This window comes from Eublepharis macularius, chromosome 4, assembly GCF_028583425.1.
Source record: "Eublepharis macularius isolate TG4126 chromosome 4, MPM_Emac_v1.0, whole genome shotgun sequence".
NCBI lineage: Eukaryota > Metazoa > Chordata > Lepidosauria > Squamata > Eublepharidae > Eublepharis > Eublepharis macularius.
The window spans coordinates 22,943,543-22,964,791 of NC_072793.1; the positions used below are offsets into that span (position 1 = coordinate 22,943,543).

The following is a 21,249-nucleotide window of genomic DNA, read 5'->3' on the forward strand; positions in this document are numbered from 1 at the left end:
CCTTCTAGAGCATTTCCAGTCCTCAGAGGCCCTTTCTTGAGGGGGGGGCATGTGTGTCTTTCTCTTTCGGTCAATTTACAAAACCTGCAATGCCCACGAAGTCTCTTGAGTACACAGCGACCCTTGCCTTGTGTCTGTTATATGGCTTTCGTCATCCACACGGTGGCCAGGCAGTTGTGTGAGAGCTGGCATTGCATAAATGGGCAGGCTGCTTTGTGTCATCGGGAAAAGAAAAATTAACATTTTTTTTCCAGTCAAATTTCACAGGCCTTTACTCGTTCAATCTTACCGCTCTCGAGCTGGGCATTGTCTCCCATCGGCACTGTGAGAGCAGACACATCAGCAAAGAGAAACGAGGGAAACGGCATCTATAGAAAGGGCTTCCACACACAGCTGCTGGAGCAGGAAACTTCATTGAGCCAAATTCCTTCCTCCTGAGTGTCTTTGTGGAAGGGATGTAGACTGGACTGGGGGCGGGGAGGGGGGGAGGCTTCTAGAGAAGCGGGAGAATGGAGGCTGCTTCGGAGGCCAGAGAGACTTCGGTCTTGTGAAAATGACTTGGAAAGATAGGAAGGCTTGGAATCCTGACTTTGAGTCCTCAGCAGTCCCAAGCCAGAGCTTCCCCAACGCTTCCCCGTCTTCAAACGAAGGCCTCTGCTCCTTCTTCAAGTGAACGCACAGCTCATCACCTCCAACCCCAATATTTCACCCTAAGCAGCTCTTTGTTTGGGGCAGGACCGCCCTGAGGAAAAGATCTCTCTTCCTGCCAAGTCTTTCCTGTCTGCATCGGCTTCTAAATGACATCTGGCTTCCACCTCTACATTTGTGGCCTTCGTTCTCTGTTTAGAAGCAGGGGTAGGAGACTGAGCAGGACTGCTGGGCAAAAAGCTAAAAAGGCCAGAATTTCTACACCGTATTTGGGGTGGGGGGAGCGAGCATTGCAAATACAGCTTTTGGGTGATGCATGAGAAATAAGCATCGTGGCAGAGCAGAGACAGGGGACTAGACAGCCCACCCTTTCAGCAATAATTTCTTCAGGGGTGGGGGGAGGGAGTTGGGCCATGTAAGCACCCCTAATTCTGGTCTTTTAGCCAAGGCAGGAATCCTTGAAGACAAGCCACAGCATTTGCAAAGAATAAGTTGCATTCCCATGTTTGCAACCTCTGCTGGGCTCCACGTGTATCACATCGCACGATCTGGAGCTTTGGCGGTGTTACGGGAGAAGCGGGAGCAAGTGAGTCGGAACCCACACTACTTCCTGAAGGGGAGAGAGAGAAAACGGCCGTGGACATTATGCTCTGGCTTTGAAATGGGACCGCTATTGCTTTAATCCTGACCAATACACTGTAGCAACTCCCTCCGGGGAGTCTGATTAGGTGGCTGCTTCTAAAGCTAGACAGATAAGACAACAGGGAATAGGGCAAGGGGTTCTTAGCCCCCCCTCCCCATCCCAGCAAAGTCCTTTTCCATGGAATATTACAATGCCACTGGAGTTCAGGCGGGAGTACTATGCTGCCTTTGATACCCCCACCTCTGTGTCCACCCTGAGCTGGCTTGACCACTGTGGGCCCTAGAGCATCTAAGGTGCTACGTGGCAGGCAATGTGTGTGTGTGTGTGGGGGGGGGTCAATACTCCCAGAGTGTAGCGCGGTGCAAGGTCTCTGCATCGGCACGCAGGGTCCCGGCTTGGTCTCCTCGAAGGTATTTGCCATTCTTCCCTTTAATGGCCACACGGCTGCTCTCACAGAACTCAAAGAAGAAATCTTCAGACCTCTCGCCGTCACTGCACACGGTGCCATTGCTGGCCACGTACCAGAACTTGCCGCCTAAGCCTAGAAGCACCAAAGAGATGGGTGTCATGAGGCTGGTAGAATTCACGTAATAACTTTAACTTCCCTTTTCCTGCCTCCCTTTGCTTTGGTAGTTTCTATGGTCATCTCCTTTATGAGGAAGGATCCAGGAAAGATAGAAATCACATCTGAACACACTTTCAGCCTTCTTAATTCAGAGAACATGCGTGGCAGGATGAGAAGAGGCAGGTTGTAATGGGACCTTTCATTGCGAGCAGCAAAGAAACAATTCATAGAATCATAGAGTTGTGGAAAGGGACTTACAGACCATCTAGTCCAACTCACTGGCCAATGCAAGAACAGCCTAAAGCATCCCTGACAAGCAGGGCTTTTTTTCAGCTGGAACGTGGTGGAACAGAGTTCTGGAACCTCTTGAAAATGGTCACATGGCCGGTGGCCCCGCCCCCTGATCTCCAGACAGAGGGCAATCTGAACTCCCCTCTGTCTGGAGATCAGGGGGCGGGGCCACCAGCCATGTGACCATTTTCTCTGAGGGCAACCCACTGAGTTCCGTCACCTCTTTTCCCAGAAAAAAAGCCCTGCTGACAGGTATTCATCTAGCTGCTCCTTGAAGCTGCCTGTGAGGGGGAACCCACCATAACCCCAGTCAACTGATTCCCGTCAAATTACTCTTAAAATTGAAAAAAAAAACCCAACATTCAATGCCGCCCTTCAGGACAACTTAACACCCACTCAGAGTGGTTTACAAAGTATATTATTATAGATGAAGTTATTATTATATATTAATATACAATACTATATTATATATTATTATATATGAAAAAGTTTTTTTCTAACATCCGGCCATCACCTTCCCTCCTGTAGTTTAAACTCATTGTTTTGAGTCCTATCCTCTGTTGCTAAGAGGAACAACTCCCTTCCCTTCCCTAAATGACAGCCTTTTAAATACTTAAAGAGTGCAATCTCCCCCTCGACCTCCTCTTCTCCAAACTGAACTTTCTCAGGTCTCTGTCTTTCCTTGTAGGGCTTGGTCTCCAGGCCCCTGATCATCTCTCCTCTGCACCCGTTCCAATTTGTCCACATCCTTTTTGAAATGAGGCCTCTGCAACTGCGCACAATACTCCAGGTGGGGCTTGGATGTTAGACCTTTGTTTATATACATCACACCAACTGCATTTGCCTTCTTTGCTGCTGCATCACACCAACTGCTCATGTTTAGCTTCCCATCTTTCCGTACCCCAAGATCTTGTTCACACACTCTGCTACCTAGAAGTATATCCCTCATTCAGTATGCATGCTTTTCATTTTTTTTAAACAAGTGGAGAACCCAGGCACTTATCCACGTTAAATCACATCTTTTTCAAATCTGCCCACTTTTCCAGTGTGTTCAGACCTCGCTGAATTTTAGAACTGGCTCTAATTCAGTCTTTTCTCCTCCAAGAAAAGGGTGGCTCATCCACCAACCAACTCAGTCCAGATCCCAACCCAATACTAGTGAGCCCGAGAGCACAAATAATTCTCCAGTGTGCAAGCACGTCAAGCCACCCGAGGCAAAAAACCCCACAACAAAATGCCCAGGATTTTACCCAATGGTACTGGAGGAGCTTCCCAACTCTGAGTATGAGGCATTGCTGAGCTCCAGTTCATACATGCAACCTGCAGTGTGGCAGGTACTTGAAAATACATGAAGATAGTTCCAGGTGGCAAGCCATCTGGTTTTCACTGTCCCTGGCACAGACCGTAATAAAAGATTGTAAGCCTACAGGCAGGGTTTTTAACAGAATTTCAAATGCTGTACAGCACCTACAACATTATAGTTACTTTAGAAATATGAAATATTGTCGATGTTACGTTAGTATGATAAAAGCTGTCCAAACTATAGAGGGAGATGGCTGCACGAAAATGGAGCCTGTCACATGGACCTCTCTCCATGTGGCTGCGTGTGGCAATTTGCATGTGTGATCAGGCCTCGGTGCAGCAAATCTAAGGTTTCGACTAGACGCAGTGGCAGCGGGTCTGCTTAGTCCAATCTAAGCGTATTTCAGTCCTATATAAAGTGGTGAGCAGGGTCTGACTTTAAAATCAACAGGAGAGCTGACACATATGCCCCACCCAGGGGCTTATGTCTTCACCAGGTTCTTTGCTGCCCCCGTGGTTGACTTTCCAGTATCTTCTGAACGAAAACTGAAATCCGGGACCGACGGCGGCTTAGTTGCAGAGCATTTACTGGCATGCAGGGGGTCCCAGATTCAGTTCCTGGCATCTCCAGTTAAAATAACATCATAACATTTGATTTATATACCGCCCTTCAGGACAACGTAATGCCACACTCAGAGCAGTTTACAAAGTGTGTTGTTATGTATTCTCACGACAATCACCTTGTGAGGTGGGTGGGGCTGAGAGCGCTCCGAGAAGCTGTGACTGACCCAAGGCCACCCGGCTGACTTCAAGCGGAGGAGTGGGGACTCAAACCTGGTTCTCCAGATTAGAGTCCTGCCGTGCTTAACCACTACACCAAACTGGCTCTCACCTAAAAGCAGGGCTCATTTCGAGGAGGAACGCACAGGAACGCAGTTCCGGCAGTTCCCCAAAGAGGTCACATGTCAGGTGGCCCTGCCCACCTGACTCTAGGCCATTTTGGGCCCATTTCAGCCTGGATTGGGGCCGAAACAGCCCGGATCAGGCCTCTGAGGGGTGGTGGATCACTCTCCCACTCAGCAGTGGCCTGATCCTCACCGTTTGGGGCCCCTTTTCAGCCATTTTCAGCCCCTTTTGCCATTTTGGGCCCAATTTCAGCCCTGAATGGCCAGGATTGGGTCCAAAACAGCCAGGATAGGTGATGTCATGGGGTGTGGCATAGGCAAATTAGTTATGCTAATGACACACTGCCAGTGATGTCAAGGGGTATGGCATATGCTAATGAGTTATGTGAATGAGTTCCTCCAGCTCTTTTTCTACGAAATGACCCCTGCCTAAAAGGATTGGTGGTGGAGAGTGCCCTCAAGTCATAGCTGACTTAGGCAACCAGCGGTGGGGTTCTCATGGCAAGAGGCTTAACAGATTTGGTGATGTTAAAGCCCATTCTACCGTAGATTCTGGAAAGCTATTCCCAGCCAGAATAAATAATACTGACCTTGATAGACCAAAGGTCTGAGTCAGTATAGGAAACTTAATGTGTTCATGTGGTACAGCCAGTGGGGGAATTAAGCTGCTGGTAGGGGAAGTTTCAACTTTTTGTATTTAAAGATCAGACCCTCGCCCACCTACTTTGTGTGTGAACCAGGCAGACTGGGGTTTAAACAAGTGTGTCTGCCACCAAAACATCTATTTTGAGCCTTCCCCCCCCAACCCAAATCTAGGCAATAGTTAAGGAGTGCATGAAAAGGTGAATCAGGTTATAGGGTGCAGGAGGAAACAACTTGTAGTAGCTGAGTGGAAAAGGGAAGGAGGTAGCTGTTTGAAAGCTGCCAGGGATTTGTGGCTATTCTGAAGGTGTGAGGCATATATGGCTCAACTTACCATTGGGAGAAGGTACATCTGAGCTCTAAAGACTTTGGAGAGACCATTAGCACCTTTAAGACTAACCAATAAGGTGCTACTGAACTCTTATTATTTTGCAACTACAGACTGACACGGCTAAGTCCTCTGGATCCATGGAGAGACCATGTAATTGTATTCACAGCTGGAACATGAGTATGGGCATAGCATCTCTTCAGCGTGTGGTCAAAATGACTTCAAGGAATGAAAAATATGAGGAACACCCTCCCCCCAAATTTCTCTGTTCACAGCCAGCTCACTACCTTTGATCTGGTAGGCGCCATCGTTGAAGATGATCTGGAAGACATCATAGGTGGAGCGGTTGGCATCCAGCATGTTGGAGTTGCGATGGTAACACACAAAGCCATGATCCCCATGAAGAACCAGGATGGGCCGGTTAATCAGCTTGAGAACAAACTCCTCATCCTCTCCTGCGGTCAGATAATTTTGGGTCAGACAACTCCTGAGGCTAATGTAACTGCTAAGGCTGTGAAGAAGAGCCAGGGATCCAAAATTTGGATGTCTGAGTATGTTTGCTTGAAGCAGACAGAAAAGGCCAACTTTGGCTCTCCTAGCCTGCACTTACAGTTTTCCAACAGACACCTTTGCCTTTCCATGTAAGCAGGATTAGCCTATCTTCTCTTCCTGCTACCATTAGGACTAGAGATGGGCATGAACCAGGAAAAAAATGCAGTTCGTGGTTCGTCGCATTTCACAAACCACGAACTTTCACGAACCTACTCTGGTTTGCGAACCGATACGTTTGGTTTGTGAAAACGTCACTTCTGAGTCAGCAGAAGGTCAGTTCTGGGTCAGCAGAAGGTCTGCAGAAAGCCCATTCCCCCATTACCTAGGGAACTGATAGATCAGCACCAGGCTGCCTGCAGTGACGAACCGAAAAATGAACTAAACGAACTGGCCTAAAGTTCGTGGCAGTTCATCAGAACTGGGCTCTGACGAATTGCCGGTTCGTGAACCACGAACCGGCCCGTTTCATGTCAAACTTTGGTCCATATTTCGGTTCGTGCCCACCTCTAGTCAGGACACTGAGGTCAAGAAGAGTCTTCTCAGAAACATTCTGCAACCTCTCTGCCATTCTTGACCCCCAAGGGATGTCTCTCTAGCACTTTTGTTCATTGGCTCTCATGCTCCTTTAGCACTCTGAATTGGCATCTGCAACCAAGACCCAATCTTTCTGCTGTTGGTCTCAGCTCAAGAGCGAATGGAAGCCATCCAGCCTCGGTTGTATGGAGCTGGTGTCACCTTCATGTCTCTTGTTTTGGACAGGGACTAGGACTAGGTTTTTAGATGAGCATCATGCAGCCATTAGCCCAAGAGATTTGTCCCTCTTGTCTCTGCTCCCTTTCCACTTCCAGTTTGTGGTTTCAGTAGTGGATGGCCACTTTGTGTCCACCCAGTCACCATCTCTAGCAGAGCAGTGACTTCCTCCCCACTCTCTTGCACATTCCACATTTCCCCATTCTCCACTTTGCCTACTCAGACTTCTTTCCATGCTCCTCCATGATTCCTCCTCTCTAGATCCTGATTCTGCCTGACTCAGCTGCTTTCTGTTACCTCAACCTATTTTATTGGAACTAATTTGCTTGCTTTTGTAACCCATGAGTTTTCCCAGTGCCACAAAGCATACAAATACCTAGGCTCCCCTTCTGACGTCTAGCAAGCACAGCTGTGGCTTCCCTAATTTCCGTAGCCGCCATTTTGAAGAAGAAAGCAATAGCAAACAAAAGTCAATTAGCATCCCACCACTGTGTCGAGTTTTGTCATGATATGTAGGCCACACTCCTTGGTCTATCAGGCTCTGGAACTACGATGGTCGGAAGACTCATCCCAGTATCTAATAGTAAAACTCACCTACTGTGTCAGTGACGGCAGCTAGTTGCCCATTCCTCTTGGTGCAGACGTACTTCCCGTTGCCAGCTTTGAGAGCTACACGCCGACCACGCCACTCAATATCAAACATGGTGTTTGCTGATCTGGGGGACGAAGGCAGAGGAAAGGAATATCAGCAAAGCAAAAAGGTTCACTCAGGCCTACAGCTAAAACTGTGAGGGTGACGGGGCTTAAGGCTACATTACAGGTCAACCTGAAACAGCAAGAAACCTTATTGTTATGCTGCAAGTCACTTAACAATAATTTAATCAGAGTTGAGCTTTAAGTACCAGGTTCTTAAGCGCAAGGTACTCGAGCGCTAGGTTCCACGGTGACCACAGACTGATGTTCTGTTCCAAATGGAGGAGGGCGAGCGTTATAGCTATCCGATGGAACGTTATCTCACCAAACAATTTCACTCCACCAACGTAAAACCCACAATCTCATTAGTGGCCATAATAATGTTTCATCCACTGAGATGATAAGGTAATTGAGAAGCCCGTAAACGGTTGGAAGAATGACCATAATGGAGAAGCGGAACTGTGTGATCCTGAATTGCTTCGCAAATGGAGAATCTGAGACGAGCTCAGGTTTTTGAATTAATGAAGAGGAAGGAGAAGGTAGGTTCTCCGGCAAAGCAAGCAACTGCATGGCTAGCACAACAAGGAAGAGTGCTGATGCATTGTAATGATAATGATAATGATTGACATATACTGCCCTTCAGAATAACTTAACACCCACTGAGAGCGGTTTACAAGGTATGTTATTATTATCCCCACAACAACAAACACCCTGTGAGGTGTGTGGGGCTGAGAGCGCTCCGAGAAGCTGTGACTGACCCAAGGTCACCCAGCTGGCTTCAAGTGGAGGAGTGGGGAATCAAACCTGGCTCTCCAGATTAGAGTCCTGCCGCTCTTAACCACTATACCAACCTGGCTTTGTTCTTGTACAACGCAGTACTACTTTTTCTCTAGCAATAAGTTCTGGGGTTCCAGCCTGCTCAGGCGGTCCTTGAGCCCCTGATCCACAATTTTGGACAAGGCGAGGACAAGAGCTCGATACTGTTATTCTTTGGGGAGCCAAAAGCATTCTCTATATGTTCGGTGGCACACATTCATTCATACAGGCGTATTGCAGCAAGATGCCTTGCAAATCAAAAACTGGGTACTTATTTCTTCTCTTCCCTCACCCTCCAGAGGGCTCAATGTACTACCCATTCCCTCTGAAATAAAATCCCTGTTCCTCTCTGCTAATGTGTATTTGTCCATCTTTAACCGCTAGCCTTTGGTTCGTGTTTTTTCTGGATTAGGGAGTCCTTAAGAGCTCTAAAACTTACTTCCCATAACAAAATCAAGCTTAAAAACGTATTCATACTAAACTGTGGTGCCCCTTGCTCTTTCTCCCAATTGCACAGGGACTGCTTCTCCATGGCAGAATATTTAGATAAGGAGGGGGGGGGTGCAGAAGTCTTTCTCAAGGAAGCCTCACTGCTTTGACATAAGCAGCGGCTATGCAGTTGGAACAGTGTATAAAGGGAACTTGAACGTTTGAGACATTGCAATGGCTTCCTAAAAGGAAACTTGGTATTTGCACACTGTCCCATTTATATTGCAAAGAGCACTGATTTCTTTCCCATTTGCACATCTCAGACTTTCGGCTATCTTGTCATAGATGGTTATTGCAACATTATGGGCAAAACTCACAGTGTTTGGCAAAGGATGCAGAGTGTACTTTCTGCCAACATTCTCAGGGTCCAAAGTTCATTACAGATATTGCACAGACATTTCATGCAAAAAAGGCCTTCTGTGGGAGACTGCCAAATTCAACCTTAGTTGGAAATCTTAGAATCACCTGCAACACACAAAATTTCTTCAGCCAATGGCGGTGTGGAAAGAATTATCTTCGTGACAGAAAGCTTGAAAATGCTACTCTGAATCAAGAGTGCAGTTCTGCCTGGGGCTATGCCGGTAACTGTTTACCAAATGGTATCTTGTCACAATATGTATTTAGCCCCTTGGTGAACTAGTCTGCAGTCTTTTATAAGTTATGACAGTTGTGCAGGAGCCCTTAAAAGCCTGACATGGTGGCAGGTATTTCTTACTTGACTGTGACACCTGATCTTGGTTGGGGAACGACTGCATGTAAAGATCAAGATGAGTAGTCGTGTTAGCCTGTCTGTAGCAGCAGAGAAGAGCAAGAGTCCAGTAGCACCTAGAAGACTAACAACATTTGTTGTAGGGGATGAGCTTTCGTGAGCCACACAACTCACAGTTCACGAAAGCTCGTACCCTACCACAAATTTTGTTAATCTTATAGGTGCCACTGGACTCTTGCATGTAAAGAGTGGCTGTTTTCACACTGGTCACCGGCCACGGAAGATCAGGCCAAGCTCCCGGAACGATGACATCTTCCTGGCATGATTTCATGCAAGAACTTTCTGGTGCAAAATCGCGCCAGGAAGACGCTGTCGTTCCAGCAGCTTGGCATGATGTTCTGTGGCTGGTAAGCAGTGTGAAAACGGCCAGTAATGTAACTAGCCTTACCAATGTGTGCCTTTGAATGATATCTTAGGATGAAGCCATAGAAAAAGTGGCTTTAATTGCTGTCACGTATAAAGGCCACTTCTGTCAACCTTCCACCTAGTAAAGACCATCTTATTGTATATCACTTGCAGAAATGTGGCTCAAAGTCCATCTGTATATGCTGAAATCCATTGCTCACAGCTAGCCAGTCAGCCAACCCACAGCTCTGATTCGCCTCGCCTCTTTGCAGTCATGTCGTCCAAATACTATGTTGGCCCCACAGAAATGGAACGGTCACCACTGGCCATATTCCAGCACTACACGGGCCGGGATGGGAACGCTTGCTCCCTCTCCAAAAAAGAGTGTCTGACCTTCATGAACACAGAGTTGGCATCATTCACAAAGAACCAAAAGGACCCAGGTGTCGTGGATGGCATGAGGAAGAACCTTGACGTGAACAATGGCAGCTTCCTGGAATTTGGTGAATTCCTTGGCGGCCTGGCACAGGCTTTCCACACCCAAGTGATGTCATCTCCAACCAGTGGTGGCCCCCATAAACCATGATTCACTCCCTCCCTGTCTGACCCATTACTAGCATAATCCCAAACATTACAGAAGAACAACCTGTGTGTGACCCAAAGCAGATTCTGCAATGCAAGCGGCAGCATTTACGTTTTTATCAACAAAATCAATCCAAAAACAAATGAACAAAGGAAGTTCATCTGTATATACCCTGATTGTAGTGGGGATGTATTTTTGGATGCAGTTACTCAGTACAGTTGCCAGCTGGTCAGGACAGAGAAAAATATCCTGACCCTTTCATAAAGGCTTCATGCATGGAAATGAAACACTGAGGCTTTTAATGGAGTGGAGGCAAATAACAGCACCTTGTAATCACTGCAGATAAAATTAATATTACCAGTTTATAACATTATTCAGCTAAGGGACAACTAGCGGGGCCAGTTTAGAAGCTACCATTTCTATATTATTCAGGGAGTGCATGAAATGGCTTCAGTTGCCATGTTGGAATCCTTGCAACCATTTTGACCCGGTCTTGGGGTGAGTTGATGTTTAAAGGGCCCCGCCGCTGCTTGCAAGCAGCGGCGGGGCCCTTTAAACTCAGCCCCGCAGCATTCCGAAGCATTATGAATGCTTCAGAAAGCTTTGATTCGGATATCCCGAACCTTTACAGATCGGGTCCAATTCGGGTATTTTACTCGAATTGGAAACCTGAAGTGCACATCCCTAACTGCAAAACCAACATAGAAGCCTAGCAACCAAGTCAAGGGAGAATGCAATCCTAAAAACAGTTTCTTTGAAGTAAACCCCATGGAAGAAAACGTGACTTGCTTCAGAGTAGGCCATTTTAGGATGGCTCCTTGACTGCTTTTGTTGTGCTGGGAACAAGGTCCTCCTCGCCTGTATTGCAAAGTAGCTCCTAAACTTGCAGGTAATTCCTAGCAGATGAAGCTGGCTGTCTTAAAGCAGAAGGTATAAATCGTCCACTTTGCTGGATGTTGAAGGGATTGTGGCATATGCTTGTTTAGCAGCATTTCTTTAATGAAGTTGAACCATTTAATTAGGGTAAAAATCAAATGATACAAAAGCTAATTTCCTCTCTATCACTCAACCAAAATCATACTCCTGGCAAAGAGCACAGATGGATTTTGCATGTTCTCAAGAAATGGAAATCTCAGGGGGGCGGGGAGGAGAGGTTGCCAATCAACGTAGTCCTTTTTTACTAGCTATGAACTCATCTGGTACAGGGCACATAATCTCATTGTTATTGTTGCCATTTCTTGAAAAGCAAGTTTCTAGCCCTTGTGAATAGAGTGAAATAAATACCAGGAAGTATGAGCAGTGTCTACGAACAACCAGTAAAAAAATGAAAGCTGCTAGGCAGAGCTTCTATTAGTAATGCACAGCTGCCTGTTTTTCGCTTAGTAGCCCTTCAACAACTCCGCTCCTTCTGTTTTATCACTTTCTTTCCCTTCTCTTCACCTATCCCTTCGAGATATACATTTAGAATTTACAGTCATCATTGTAAATGTTGTATAATGACAGATATTGCAATGAGAACAAACTGTGCACATTTGTACTGTTTATTGGGAACAAAGAACTTCGTTTTCTTGGCACAGGATATTGACTTCGGCTTCAGCCACCTTGAAACGCATTCCCTTAACTTTTTGCACTGGGAAGTTTAACAGATTGTGCCTTATGCATGTGCAACTTCAACTGTTTGTACCAACCATCCCTCAACCTACTGCAATTATATAGACCCTGTATGATTGCAGCTCTTTCACGAAGCTTAAATTGTTAAAAAGACTCTTCCCAGATTATCAGCTAAGCAGAGTCTCAGCACTCTTCGATTTTGCTGAAAACTCTCATATGGGGTGAAGGATGGAGGGAGAGCCCAGACAAAATGAGAGGCAGGGAATTATTCTAGTCATATAGTTGATGCTTTAGGAGCTGATGCTGCAGCACAGGAAACCTTCCCCAGTTGGGCTATCAAGCTGCAGTAGAGCTGGGGGGGGGGGAAATCCCTGCCTTTCTTCCAGCCCAATTTCAGCTGACACTCACAATAGGAACAGGGTCAAAATACAATTGTGCTGCCCTTCCAAAAACAGTTGGCACCAAAATTAGGATTGCAATGTGCATGCCTCTGTTCTGGTTACCTTATTCAGATAAAGTTTATAGTGAGATTGTTGATTCTTGTACCCAGGGCTTTTTTTCAGCTGGAACACGGTGGAACAGAGTTCCGGAACCTCTTGAAAATGGTCACATGGCTGGTGGCCCCGCCCCCTGATCTCCAGACAGAGGAGAGCTTAGATTGCCCTCCGCACTGCTGGAGCAGCATGGAGGGCAATCTCAACTCCCCTCTGTCTGGAGATCAGGGGGTGGGGCCACCAGCCATGTGACCATTCTTGCCGAGGGCGATTTAACCTTTTAAAAACTCCCCCCTTGTTCCAGCTGACCCAAAGTGACGTCATTGGCCTTGGGAGCATGCGTGCACTTTGCATACACACGTGGTACCAGGGGCACCACCTCCCGCCACGAGTTGCTCCCTGTTCTGGCAACCCACTGAGTTCCACCACCTCTTTTCCCAGAAAAAAAGCCCTGCTTGTACCGATGCTGATCTGAAAATTCTTGGATGCACCCCACCCCGAATGCACCCCGTTGTGATGCCCTGTGCTGACTCTTGTGGGTGTCTTCTCTATACTTGGGTTTGCCTAGTGAAAGCTGGAGTCTAACTTCCAAGAGCCTAGCATTTTAAGGCCCTGTAAGCGAAACAAGCACGCAGCCCAACTCACACTTCAGTGGCCGTGGCCTGAATCCCGCCATGTGACACCAGGGTCCAGTAGTTGCCTGTATGGGAATGGAAGATGCACTTCTTGGTTTCTTTGTCAATCTGCATCTGGAAGGTCTCATGGTGTGTCTCTTCATCCTGATTGGCTGAGATGTTGACACCTAGAAGAGAGGACCTTCTTATCTTAGATGTCCTACACCCCTGCTTCACTACTGCTGGTTGGAAGCAGATCTATCTTTATATCCCACATTCACCCTCATGTTAAACCCATGTCAGAAGCAATTGGCTTGGATCCACTGGAGGATTCCCATGGGAGGAAGGCCACGTGCGTGATTTTTGCATTCCCCCCTGACTCTCAAAACCTCCAGCTCTCACCTCCTGCTGTTCCTGGGGTGGTCCCTGGCCTTCCAGAAGCAGCAGTTTGAGGGATGTTTGGGGCTGTAGCAGGAGCGGGAGGGCAAGGAAGTTGCTCTCCCTGGACAAAAATCTCTTCCCTCTGTATAAATTACCTGTGGATCCAAGTGTAACCTAGTTGTCTATGAGGGATGATCACATGGTTGATAAGGATAGCCTTTTCAAGTACACCTCCTTGGTTTGATCCTCATTTAAGAAGCTGTCCTCCAGGAACTGTGCTGGGTCCAGGTTTTGAAGTCTGTTAAGCAAAATGCAACCCCTTCTTTGCGGCCACTGCCCCCTCCTTCTCCATCTAGGCCCAGTTCCCACCACTGCTCCGATGGAGAGGGCAGGTGAGCTCGCAGGCGGAGAACTTGCTGCTGCTTCTTCTCTCCATTGCTACTCTCCCACTTGTATACTGGGCATCAACAACAAAGAGGAGGAGGAACAGCTGGAGAGCCTTAGTTGGCACTTGGCAGTAGGCCCTTACTGGAACGTTGGCCTCAGCAGATGGCTAACAGTGCCAATCTCTGATGCATGTCTTGTACATTCCTCTTGCTTAGCTCCTCATATGTGTGTGTGTGAGAGAGCGAGAGAGCGAGAGAGTGTGTGTATGTATACGTGTGTGTGTGCATATATATGAGAACATACGTAGTCTTGATCTGTTGTATTTGTATGCAGCTGATTCTAATACCTGCTAGAGACTCCTGTGGTGCTTCCCAAATGAACCTTGAAACTCCTTCAGGTACCTCAAGCTGTCTCGTTCTTTCTTGAGAATGCAGGATTCTGAGCAAGCGCACCTTATTTCACAACTACGTTTCTTTTCCATAGATTAGAACCTCTGGCTCCATAATGGCCTGTGCAGGGAAACACTTCCCTCACTATCTTTCATACCAGGGGGTCAGATAACCACGTATAAGTTGTGAAAGCCGCACCTTCATTTCCCCCTTGTAACATGTTTATTTCCATGATGTGACTCCCCCCACCACACACACATCCGCTTAAAATGCGTGAAAGAAACCTGATTGTTTCCTGGGTTGCTCTTTTTATGAGTCAAAAAGCAGCTATTAAAACGACATGCTTACCTTTCATATTAGGGCATCTGATCTTGAATACAAAATGTAGCATGTTTGTAAACAAGGCTTTTTTTCAGCTGGAACGTGGTGGAATGGAGTTCTGGCACCTCTTGAAAATGGTCACATGGCCAGTGGCCCCGCCCCCTGATCTCCAGACAGTTTAGACTGGCGGCGTGGAGGGCAATCTAAACTCCCCTCTGTCTGGAGATCAGGGGGCGGGGCCACCAGCCATGTGACCATTTTCTCCGAGGGCAACCCACTGAGTTCCACCACCACTTTTCCCAGAAAAAAAAAACCCTGCTTGTAAATGTTGGATTCAGATGAACAGAAGCCATCATGTGATAGCTGCTTAAAAGTTTGCACTTGGTAGCTGTAGCTATGTGGGAAAGTGGTCCTCCATAACTTCCAAAGCATGACTCAATTAAGCCCTCTGTAGAAGGATGATAATGCCAGTCCTGTCTGCCTGGTCAGAACTTACAAAGAACTGCCTTTCCACTTATCATTGCAGTTTTGTCTCTTCAATACATTGTGCTCATCAGTCCAGCAATATTCATTTGAAAAGGAACCTCAGAACTGGTACACCTGTCTGATTTCTGTATCCAAACGTTATCAGAGAGGTGTGAGAACTAGAAAGAAGCGATAAGAATGCAGCTCCACGCTGGTGAAATAACCTATGAATCAAGCCTTACTTCCAAATAAAAGTGGCTATGATCAAAATCATTGATCGCCCTGCAAGATCTAGAAAGCACTGGTCCCACTTCTCCTTCCTCTGCTATGTTGCAGGGTATCTATATTCCCTTTCAGTCTAGACTCCACTTGCTTCTGGCCAGGGGTCATTTCGTAGAAAAAGAGCGGGAAGAACTTATTAGCATACCCATTTAATATAACTCATTAGCATATATCACACCCCTTGCCATCACTGGATGTGTGTCATTAGCAAAACTGATTTGCATATGCCACACCCCCTGGCATCACCTATCTTGGCTGTTTTGGACCCAATCCTGGCCATTCAGGGCCGAAATTGGGCCCAAAATGGCAAAAAGGGGCTGAAAGGGGGCCCCAAATGGTCAGGATCGGGCCACTGCTGAGTGGGAGAGTGATCCACCACCCATCAGAGGCCCAATATGGGCTATTTTGGCCCCAATCCAGGCCGAAACGGGCCCAAAATGGCCGAGGGACAGGTGGGAGGGGCCACCTGACGTGACCTCTTTGGGGAACTGCTGGAACTGTGTTCCGGAGTGTTCCCCCTCAAAAAGAGCCCTGCTTCTGGCTCAGATCAGTCCGCCATCCGTCCTTGCTGGCAATCAGCCCTGCCAAGGAAAGCCAACAAGCCAAGTATATCCCACTCTTCTCTGCTTGACCTTGCCTTCCTCAACACTTCCCGAGTCTTGCTTTCCCTGTTCAAACCTAACCTCACCATGTCCTGCTTCTTTTTGACGTCACCTCTGAGTTTGCCTGATTCTCCACTTGGACTTGATAATGGATCCCACCGCTGGGCGGGCAGGCCCCCAAAGAACAAATGAGCGAATCTGGATTAAGGTTGATCTCTCTCTCTCTCTCAAGTGGACATGCACTGATTATCCTGCCACCTGCTGTACCTTATTCTGACCTGGTTGATTGTGTATCTCCTTGGTGACTTAGCACCCAGGCAAGGGTATCTGGGGCATAGATCTGGCATTTCCAGGAAGCAGCTTTCGTTGCCTGGAATCAGGGTTTTTTTTGTGGCTGTCACAAACACACAATGTAATTTGGCTCCGAATGCTAGAATAGACGTGGTTATCCTTGAAGGTGCTACTGGACTTGTGCTTCATTTTGCTACAATATTGGCTACCCACCTGGAATTCATGTTGAGAGACACTTTGCTGCCCGTCTGTCCGGGGTGCCCTTTTCCTCCTATGTGGTTCGAAGCACAACATGACTCCAGGCAGCTAAAAGGAACACACCTGCACAGCATTGCACGTGCCTGGCATCCCATTTCAACCAAGCTCTCCCCTCGACATGTGTCATATTAGCAGTCAGTCCAGTACCAGCCTGAATTATAAACCTCGGCTGTTCTATCAGTGTGCATGCAGGGGAGACAGCCTTTTGAGATCGAAAATGCTGAAAACATACCATGACACTCATGTAAAATCTTCTGACTAGCCTGGCTTTTAAATCAGTACTCAGCTTCTCAGCACACAGCTCTCAAGCAGGTCCTGTGGTTCAGACCTCCCCGGAACAGTTCGCCTAATGCTCAAGGAATGCTCACACAGCTGAATAGCCCAAACAATGCTTTCTCCTTATTGCTTTGGGAACGCTCCCGTGGGGGAGCAAGATGCAAGGTGCCAAATCATGTAACATATTAGTTAATCATACTAATTAATCATACATTAGTTATAAAAGCATGTGAGAGGCAGACTGATTTAGTACGTAAGACAGCGAACAGAAGGCATGGACTGCTTCAGGAAGACATCAGTCTTCTAAGACAATGTGTCCAAAGCTTGAGAGCCAAGCTACAAGTGACGAATGACACTTGAACGGCAAGTGAACAGACTCGTGTATTCCTCCCTGTGCGCTTGCGCTCCACTTGATCACTACGTGGTCAAGTGGAGCGCCAGTGGAGCGCAAGTGAACAGGGAGGAATACGTAGTGATCAAGTGGAGCGCAAGTGAACAGGGAGGAATACACGTGAGTCTGTTCACTTGCCATTCAAGTGTCATTCATCACTTGTAGCTTGACCCTGAGTAACGAGACTAATGGCTAGCTGGGCAAAATGATCCTGAACCAGTGCAGTGTAGTGACAGAACCAGCATGGTGTAGGGCAGGGCTTTTTTTCTGGGAAATGAGGTGGTGGAACTCAGTGGGTTGCCCTCGGAGAAAATGGTCACATGGCTGGTGGCCCCGCCCCCTGATCTCCAGACAGAGGGGAGTTTAGATTGCCACTGGAGTGGCGCAGAGGACAATCTAAACTCCCCTCTGTCTGGAGCTCAGGGGGCGGGCCCACCAGCCATGTGACCATTTTCAAGAGGCTCCGTAACTCCGTTCCACCACGTTCCAGCGGAAAAAAAGCCCTGGTGTAGGATCTGATGGAGAACTAGGAGACTCAGGTTATAGGTCATGGAAACGTTCTAGGTTACCTTGGGCCAGTCACTCCATCTCAGCCTAATCTGTCTCTCAAGGTTCTTGTGAAGATAAAATGGAGGAGGGGAGAATGTTGTACGCTGCTTTGGGTCTCTATTGGGAAGAAAGGCAGGGTATAAAGAAAATAAATAAAATAGACTTAAAATAAAAATGCTGAGTTGGATCCAGCAATCCACTTATGCAAAGATCATAGATCTTCCCTACTTTCCCCCCACCTCACTGCTTAGGACCCTGGGAAAGTGAATTCCTGGAGTTGCATAAGCTGTTCAGAGCTACCCGACGGCCTGTTAGCCATGACTTTGCACAGGTTCTCCAGTACCAATAATCAACTTTCCGGGGTTCAAAAGGGGAGGGCCAAAGCAAAGACCTGCCTTCCACCGATTGGATTGCCAGTTTACAACCCGTAATGCCAAGAACTGTATTGAGTTATGTGACTCACATGAATTATGGACATTAAGCCAATTTGCATATTGTCTCTTAGCTGGCATAGCTGGTTCTGCAAGCAGTACTATTTTGCAGTCTGTTCTGCTTCTTCTGGCCGTGGGGTGGGGGCAAGGAGTCTTCAGGGCACAGAAACCCCACCCTTCGCTCCTGACATTTCATCAGGCATCGCCCACACCTTTATAAGCATATCAAAACCCTGGGGGCTAAAAGCAGAGAAGAGGAAATTGAATGAAAGTTGCAGTTCTCGGGAAACTAAATTCTGCACCCAATAGGAGGCTGTACTACTTCTGTAGAACTGCAACCCTGGGCTGGTTTCCACTTTTTCGTGTATTTTTTACTTCTGAAGTTCCTATGATCTGCCTTTATTGTCTGTTCAACTTACGTGTTGCTGTCACATAGCTTCCCCTGGTTCCTGTTGAGTTTTGCCTCAAAATTTGAATCTTATCTCAGAGCGGAACCACAAGTGACAAAAGGCACAGATTGGACACTTGCCAGCTTCCCTCAAGTTTTGATGGGAAATGTAGGCAGCTTGGCGGAATGTTGGACAAGTGACAGTTGAAAAGTCCATTGGACAGCAGTCAGAGAGCGAAGCTGCGAGACCAGGACGCCTACATTTCCCATCAAAACTTGAGGGAAGCTGACAAGTGTCCAACCTGTGCCTTTTGTCACTTGTGGTTCCGCTCTCAGTCCTCATTTCCTCATTAGTTATACTTGGTGGTTTTTTTCATTTATGTTGATTCTTCTTTGGTTTTCTCTACTCAGAACTTTTGTTCTCTTCTTGAAACCTTTTATTATTTTTTAAACTGATTTTATTCTTCTCTCCATATCCCTGGTGCTTTGTTCCAGGTGAGGAGAGGATGATAGAGATCTATTTTTGCCTCTTGTACAGAAGAGGGGAGGGAAGGCAAAAAAACAACAACAAAAAGTTAAACGCCTCTTTCCTACTCCTGACTAGCGCCTCCAGTGTCTGCTTTTAATTTTTTTAAAATCCAACTCCATGTAATGTGTAGCTTTAAAAGATATAAAAGATTTTTACGTGTGAAGTTTTTAAAAAATCTATTGATGGTTTTAATTGTATAAATTAATTTTAATGTGTTTTTAGAATGTTGTAATCCGCCCTGAGCCCTTCGTGGGGAGGGCGGAATAGAAATTCAAAGAAAATTTTTAAAAATATATATTTATACCCCACTTTTCTCCCCATTTATGACCCAAAGCTGCTTACAACATCATTCTTCCTTCCTCTATTTTATGTTCACAACAGGCAGAGGGAGAGTGACTGACTCAAGATCTCTTGCAACCTTCCACAGCAGAGGATTCAAACCCAGGCAGGAATTATTTATTCATAATTTTCTATGCCACCTTTCCCCCCAATTCAGCAGCCCCAAGCTGGGAAACATTACAATATTACTGTTAATATTAAAGTATTAACAGTTCAAAGTATTAAAGTATTAACAGTTCAAACATTAAACAGAGTTTAAAATACAAATTATATACATATGAAAATTTAAAATAAAATATAAGAAACACATAAAAACTCACCAAAAACCCACATACTTATCTTACTTTTACTTATTACTTATCTAACTTTTGAGGGACCATTCAGAGACTGGACAGCGAGTAGCACATGCCAAACCTTAGTCATAGCCAGTTTGGTGTAGTGGTTAAGAGCGCGGGACTCTAATCTGGAGAACCAGGTTTGATTCTCCACTCCTCCACTTGAATCCAGCTGGGTGACCTTGGGTCAGTCACAGCTCTTCCAGAGCTCTCTCAGCCCTACCCACCTCACAGGGTGATTGCTGTGGGGATAATAACTTACATTGTAAACCGTTCCAAGTGGGTGTTAAGTTGTCCTGAAGAGCGGTATATAAATCGAATGTTATTTTATTATTATATACTTTTTCTCTCCAAAAGCCATGTGTGATCACTAACAGTTTCTCCTGAATATCCTTCACATTTCCCTCCCCTCTGGTTACAAACCACAGCTTTCCATAATATCCTTCAGCTTCAATCATCTAGCCAAACTTTACAAATCAAATGGAACTAGCTTGGATAACTTAGGAATGTTTGTTGTGAGATTGCAAGGTTGTTATCATTCGAATGTTACCATATTTTGTAATCAGCCTATTGATTAACTGAAAATTTCTATTGTACTTGTAATTAGAGATGGGCACGAACCGGGGAAAAACCGAACCATATGGTTCGTGGTTCATCAAATTTCACGAACCACGAACTTTCACAAACCTGCCCCTGGTTCGCAAACCGGTTCATTTGGTTCATGAAAACGGCACATCCAGGTCAGAAAATCATCACTTCCGGGTTAGCAGAAGGTCACTTCCGGGCCAGCAGAAGTTCACTTCCAGGTCAACAAAAGGTCTGCAGGAAGTCCATCCCCTGTTGCCTAGGAAACTGATTGATTGGCACCAGGCTGTCTGCAGTGATGAACCAAAAAATGAACCAAACGAACCACCCTAAAAGTTCACGGCGGTTCGTCAGAAATGGGATCTGATGAACCGTGGTTCGCGAACCATGAACCAGCCTGGTTCGTGCTTAATTTTGGTTTGTATTTCGGTTCGTGCCCATCTCTGCTTGTAATCTTCCTGAAGTCCCAGTGGGAAACGTGACTATACATACATACATGTATACATAAGTATGTGTGTATGTACATATATACCCTGAAATGGAATTGGTTCATTTTTTTCCAGTGACATATAGGTATTGGAGCCAAAACTGGCAATTCTCTGGAATCTGTTGCCTGAAAGCTTCCCAGGGAGGCCTGCCCTTTTCCTCTGAAGGGATTTGCTTCCCTAAAGATTCCACAGCCATTGCTCAGTGAGTGATCTAGATTTTGTCAATGTATCAGATCAACACTACCTGTTCTGAATGTGCACTGGAGCATTTCTCAGCCTGGAGGTCCCAACCTCAAAGCAGGTCATGAAGCCTATGAAAATAGGTCCCAGACTTTTGCAGTTTTTAAAATTTGTATATGCTCTATTTTTTTACAACATGTCATCCCAAGTAAATTTGGACTTGTGCATCACTGTACCACAAAGGTGGGAAACCACGGGTGTAGTGGACCCCTTCAGGCAAATTAGTTGCATTTCAGTCCTACTGCATGGTACTTCGCCAGCCTCCAGGTGATGGCTGGAGAT

General features: G+C 46.4%; 1 protein-coding gene across 2 annotated transcripts in view; it reads right to left on the reverse strand.

Moving 5' to 3' along the window:
* Positions 1 to 1,626: 1,626 nt before the first annotated feature.
* Positions 1,627 to 21,249, reverse strand: part of FSCN2 (fascin actin-bundling protein 2, retinal) — a 36,186-nt gene continuing 16,563 nt past the window's right edge. For both annotated transcript variants that reach the window (XM_054978330.1, XM_054978329.1), the window contains 4 exons: positions 13,072 to 13,228; positions 7,221 to 7,342; positions 5,612 to 5,779; positions 1,627 to 1,832 (listed from right to left, as the gene is read on the reverse strand). In XM_054978330.1, the coding sequence (XP_054834305.1) occupies positions 1,627 to 1,832; positions 5,612 to 5,779; positions 7,221 to 7,342; positions 13,072 to 13,228 (653 nt within the window). The remainder of the gene's footprint in view (positions 1,833 to 5,611; positions 5,780 to 7,220; positions 7,343 to 13,071; positions 13,229 to 21,249) is intronic.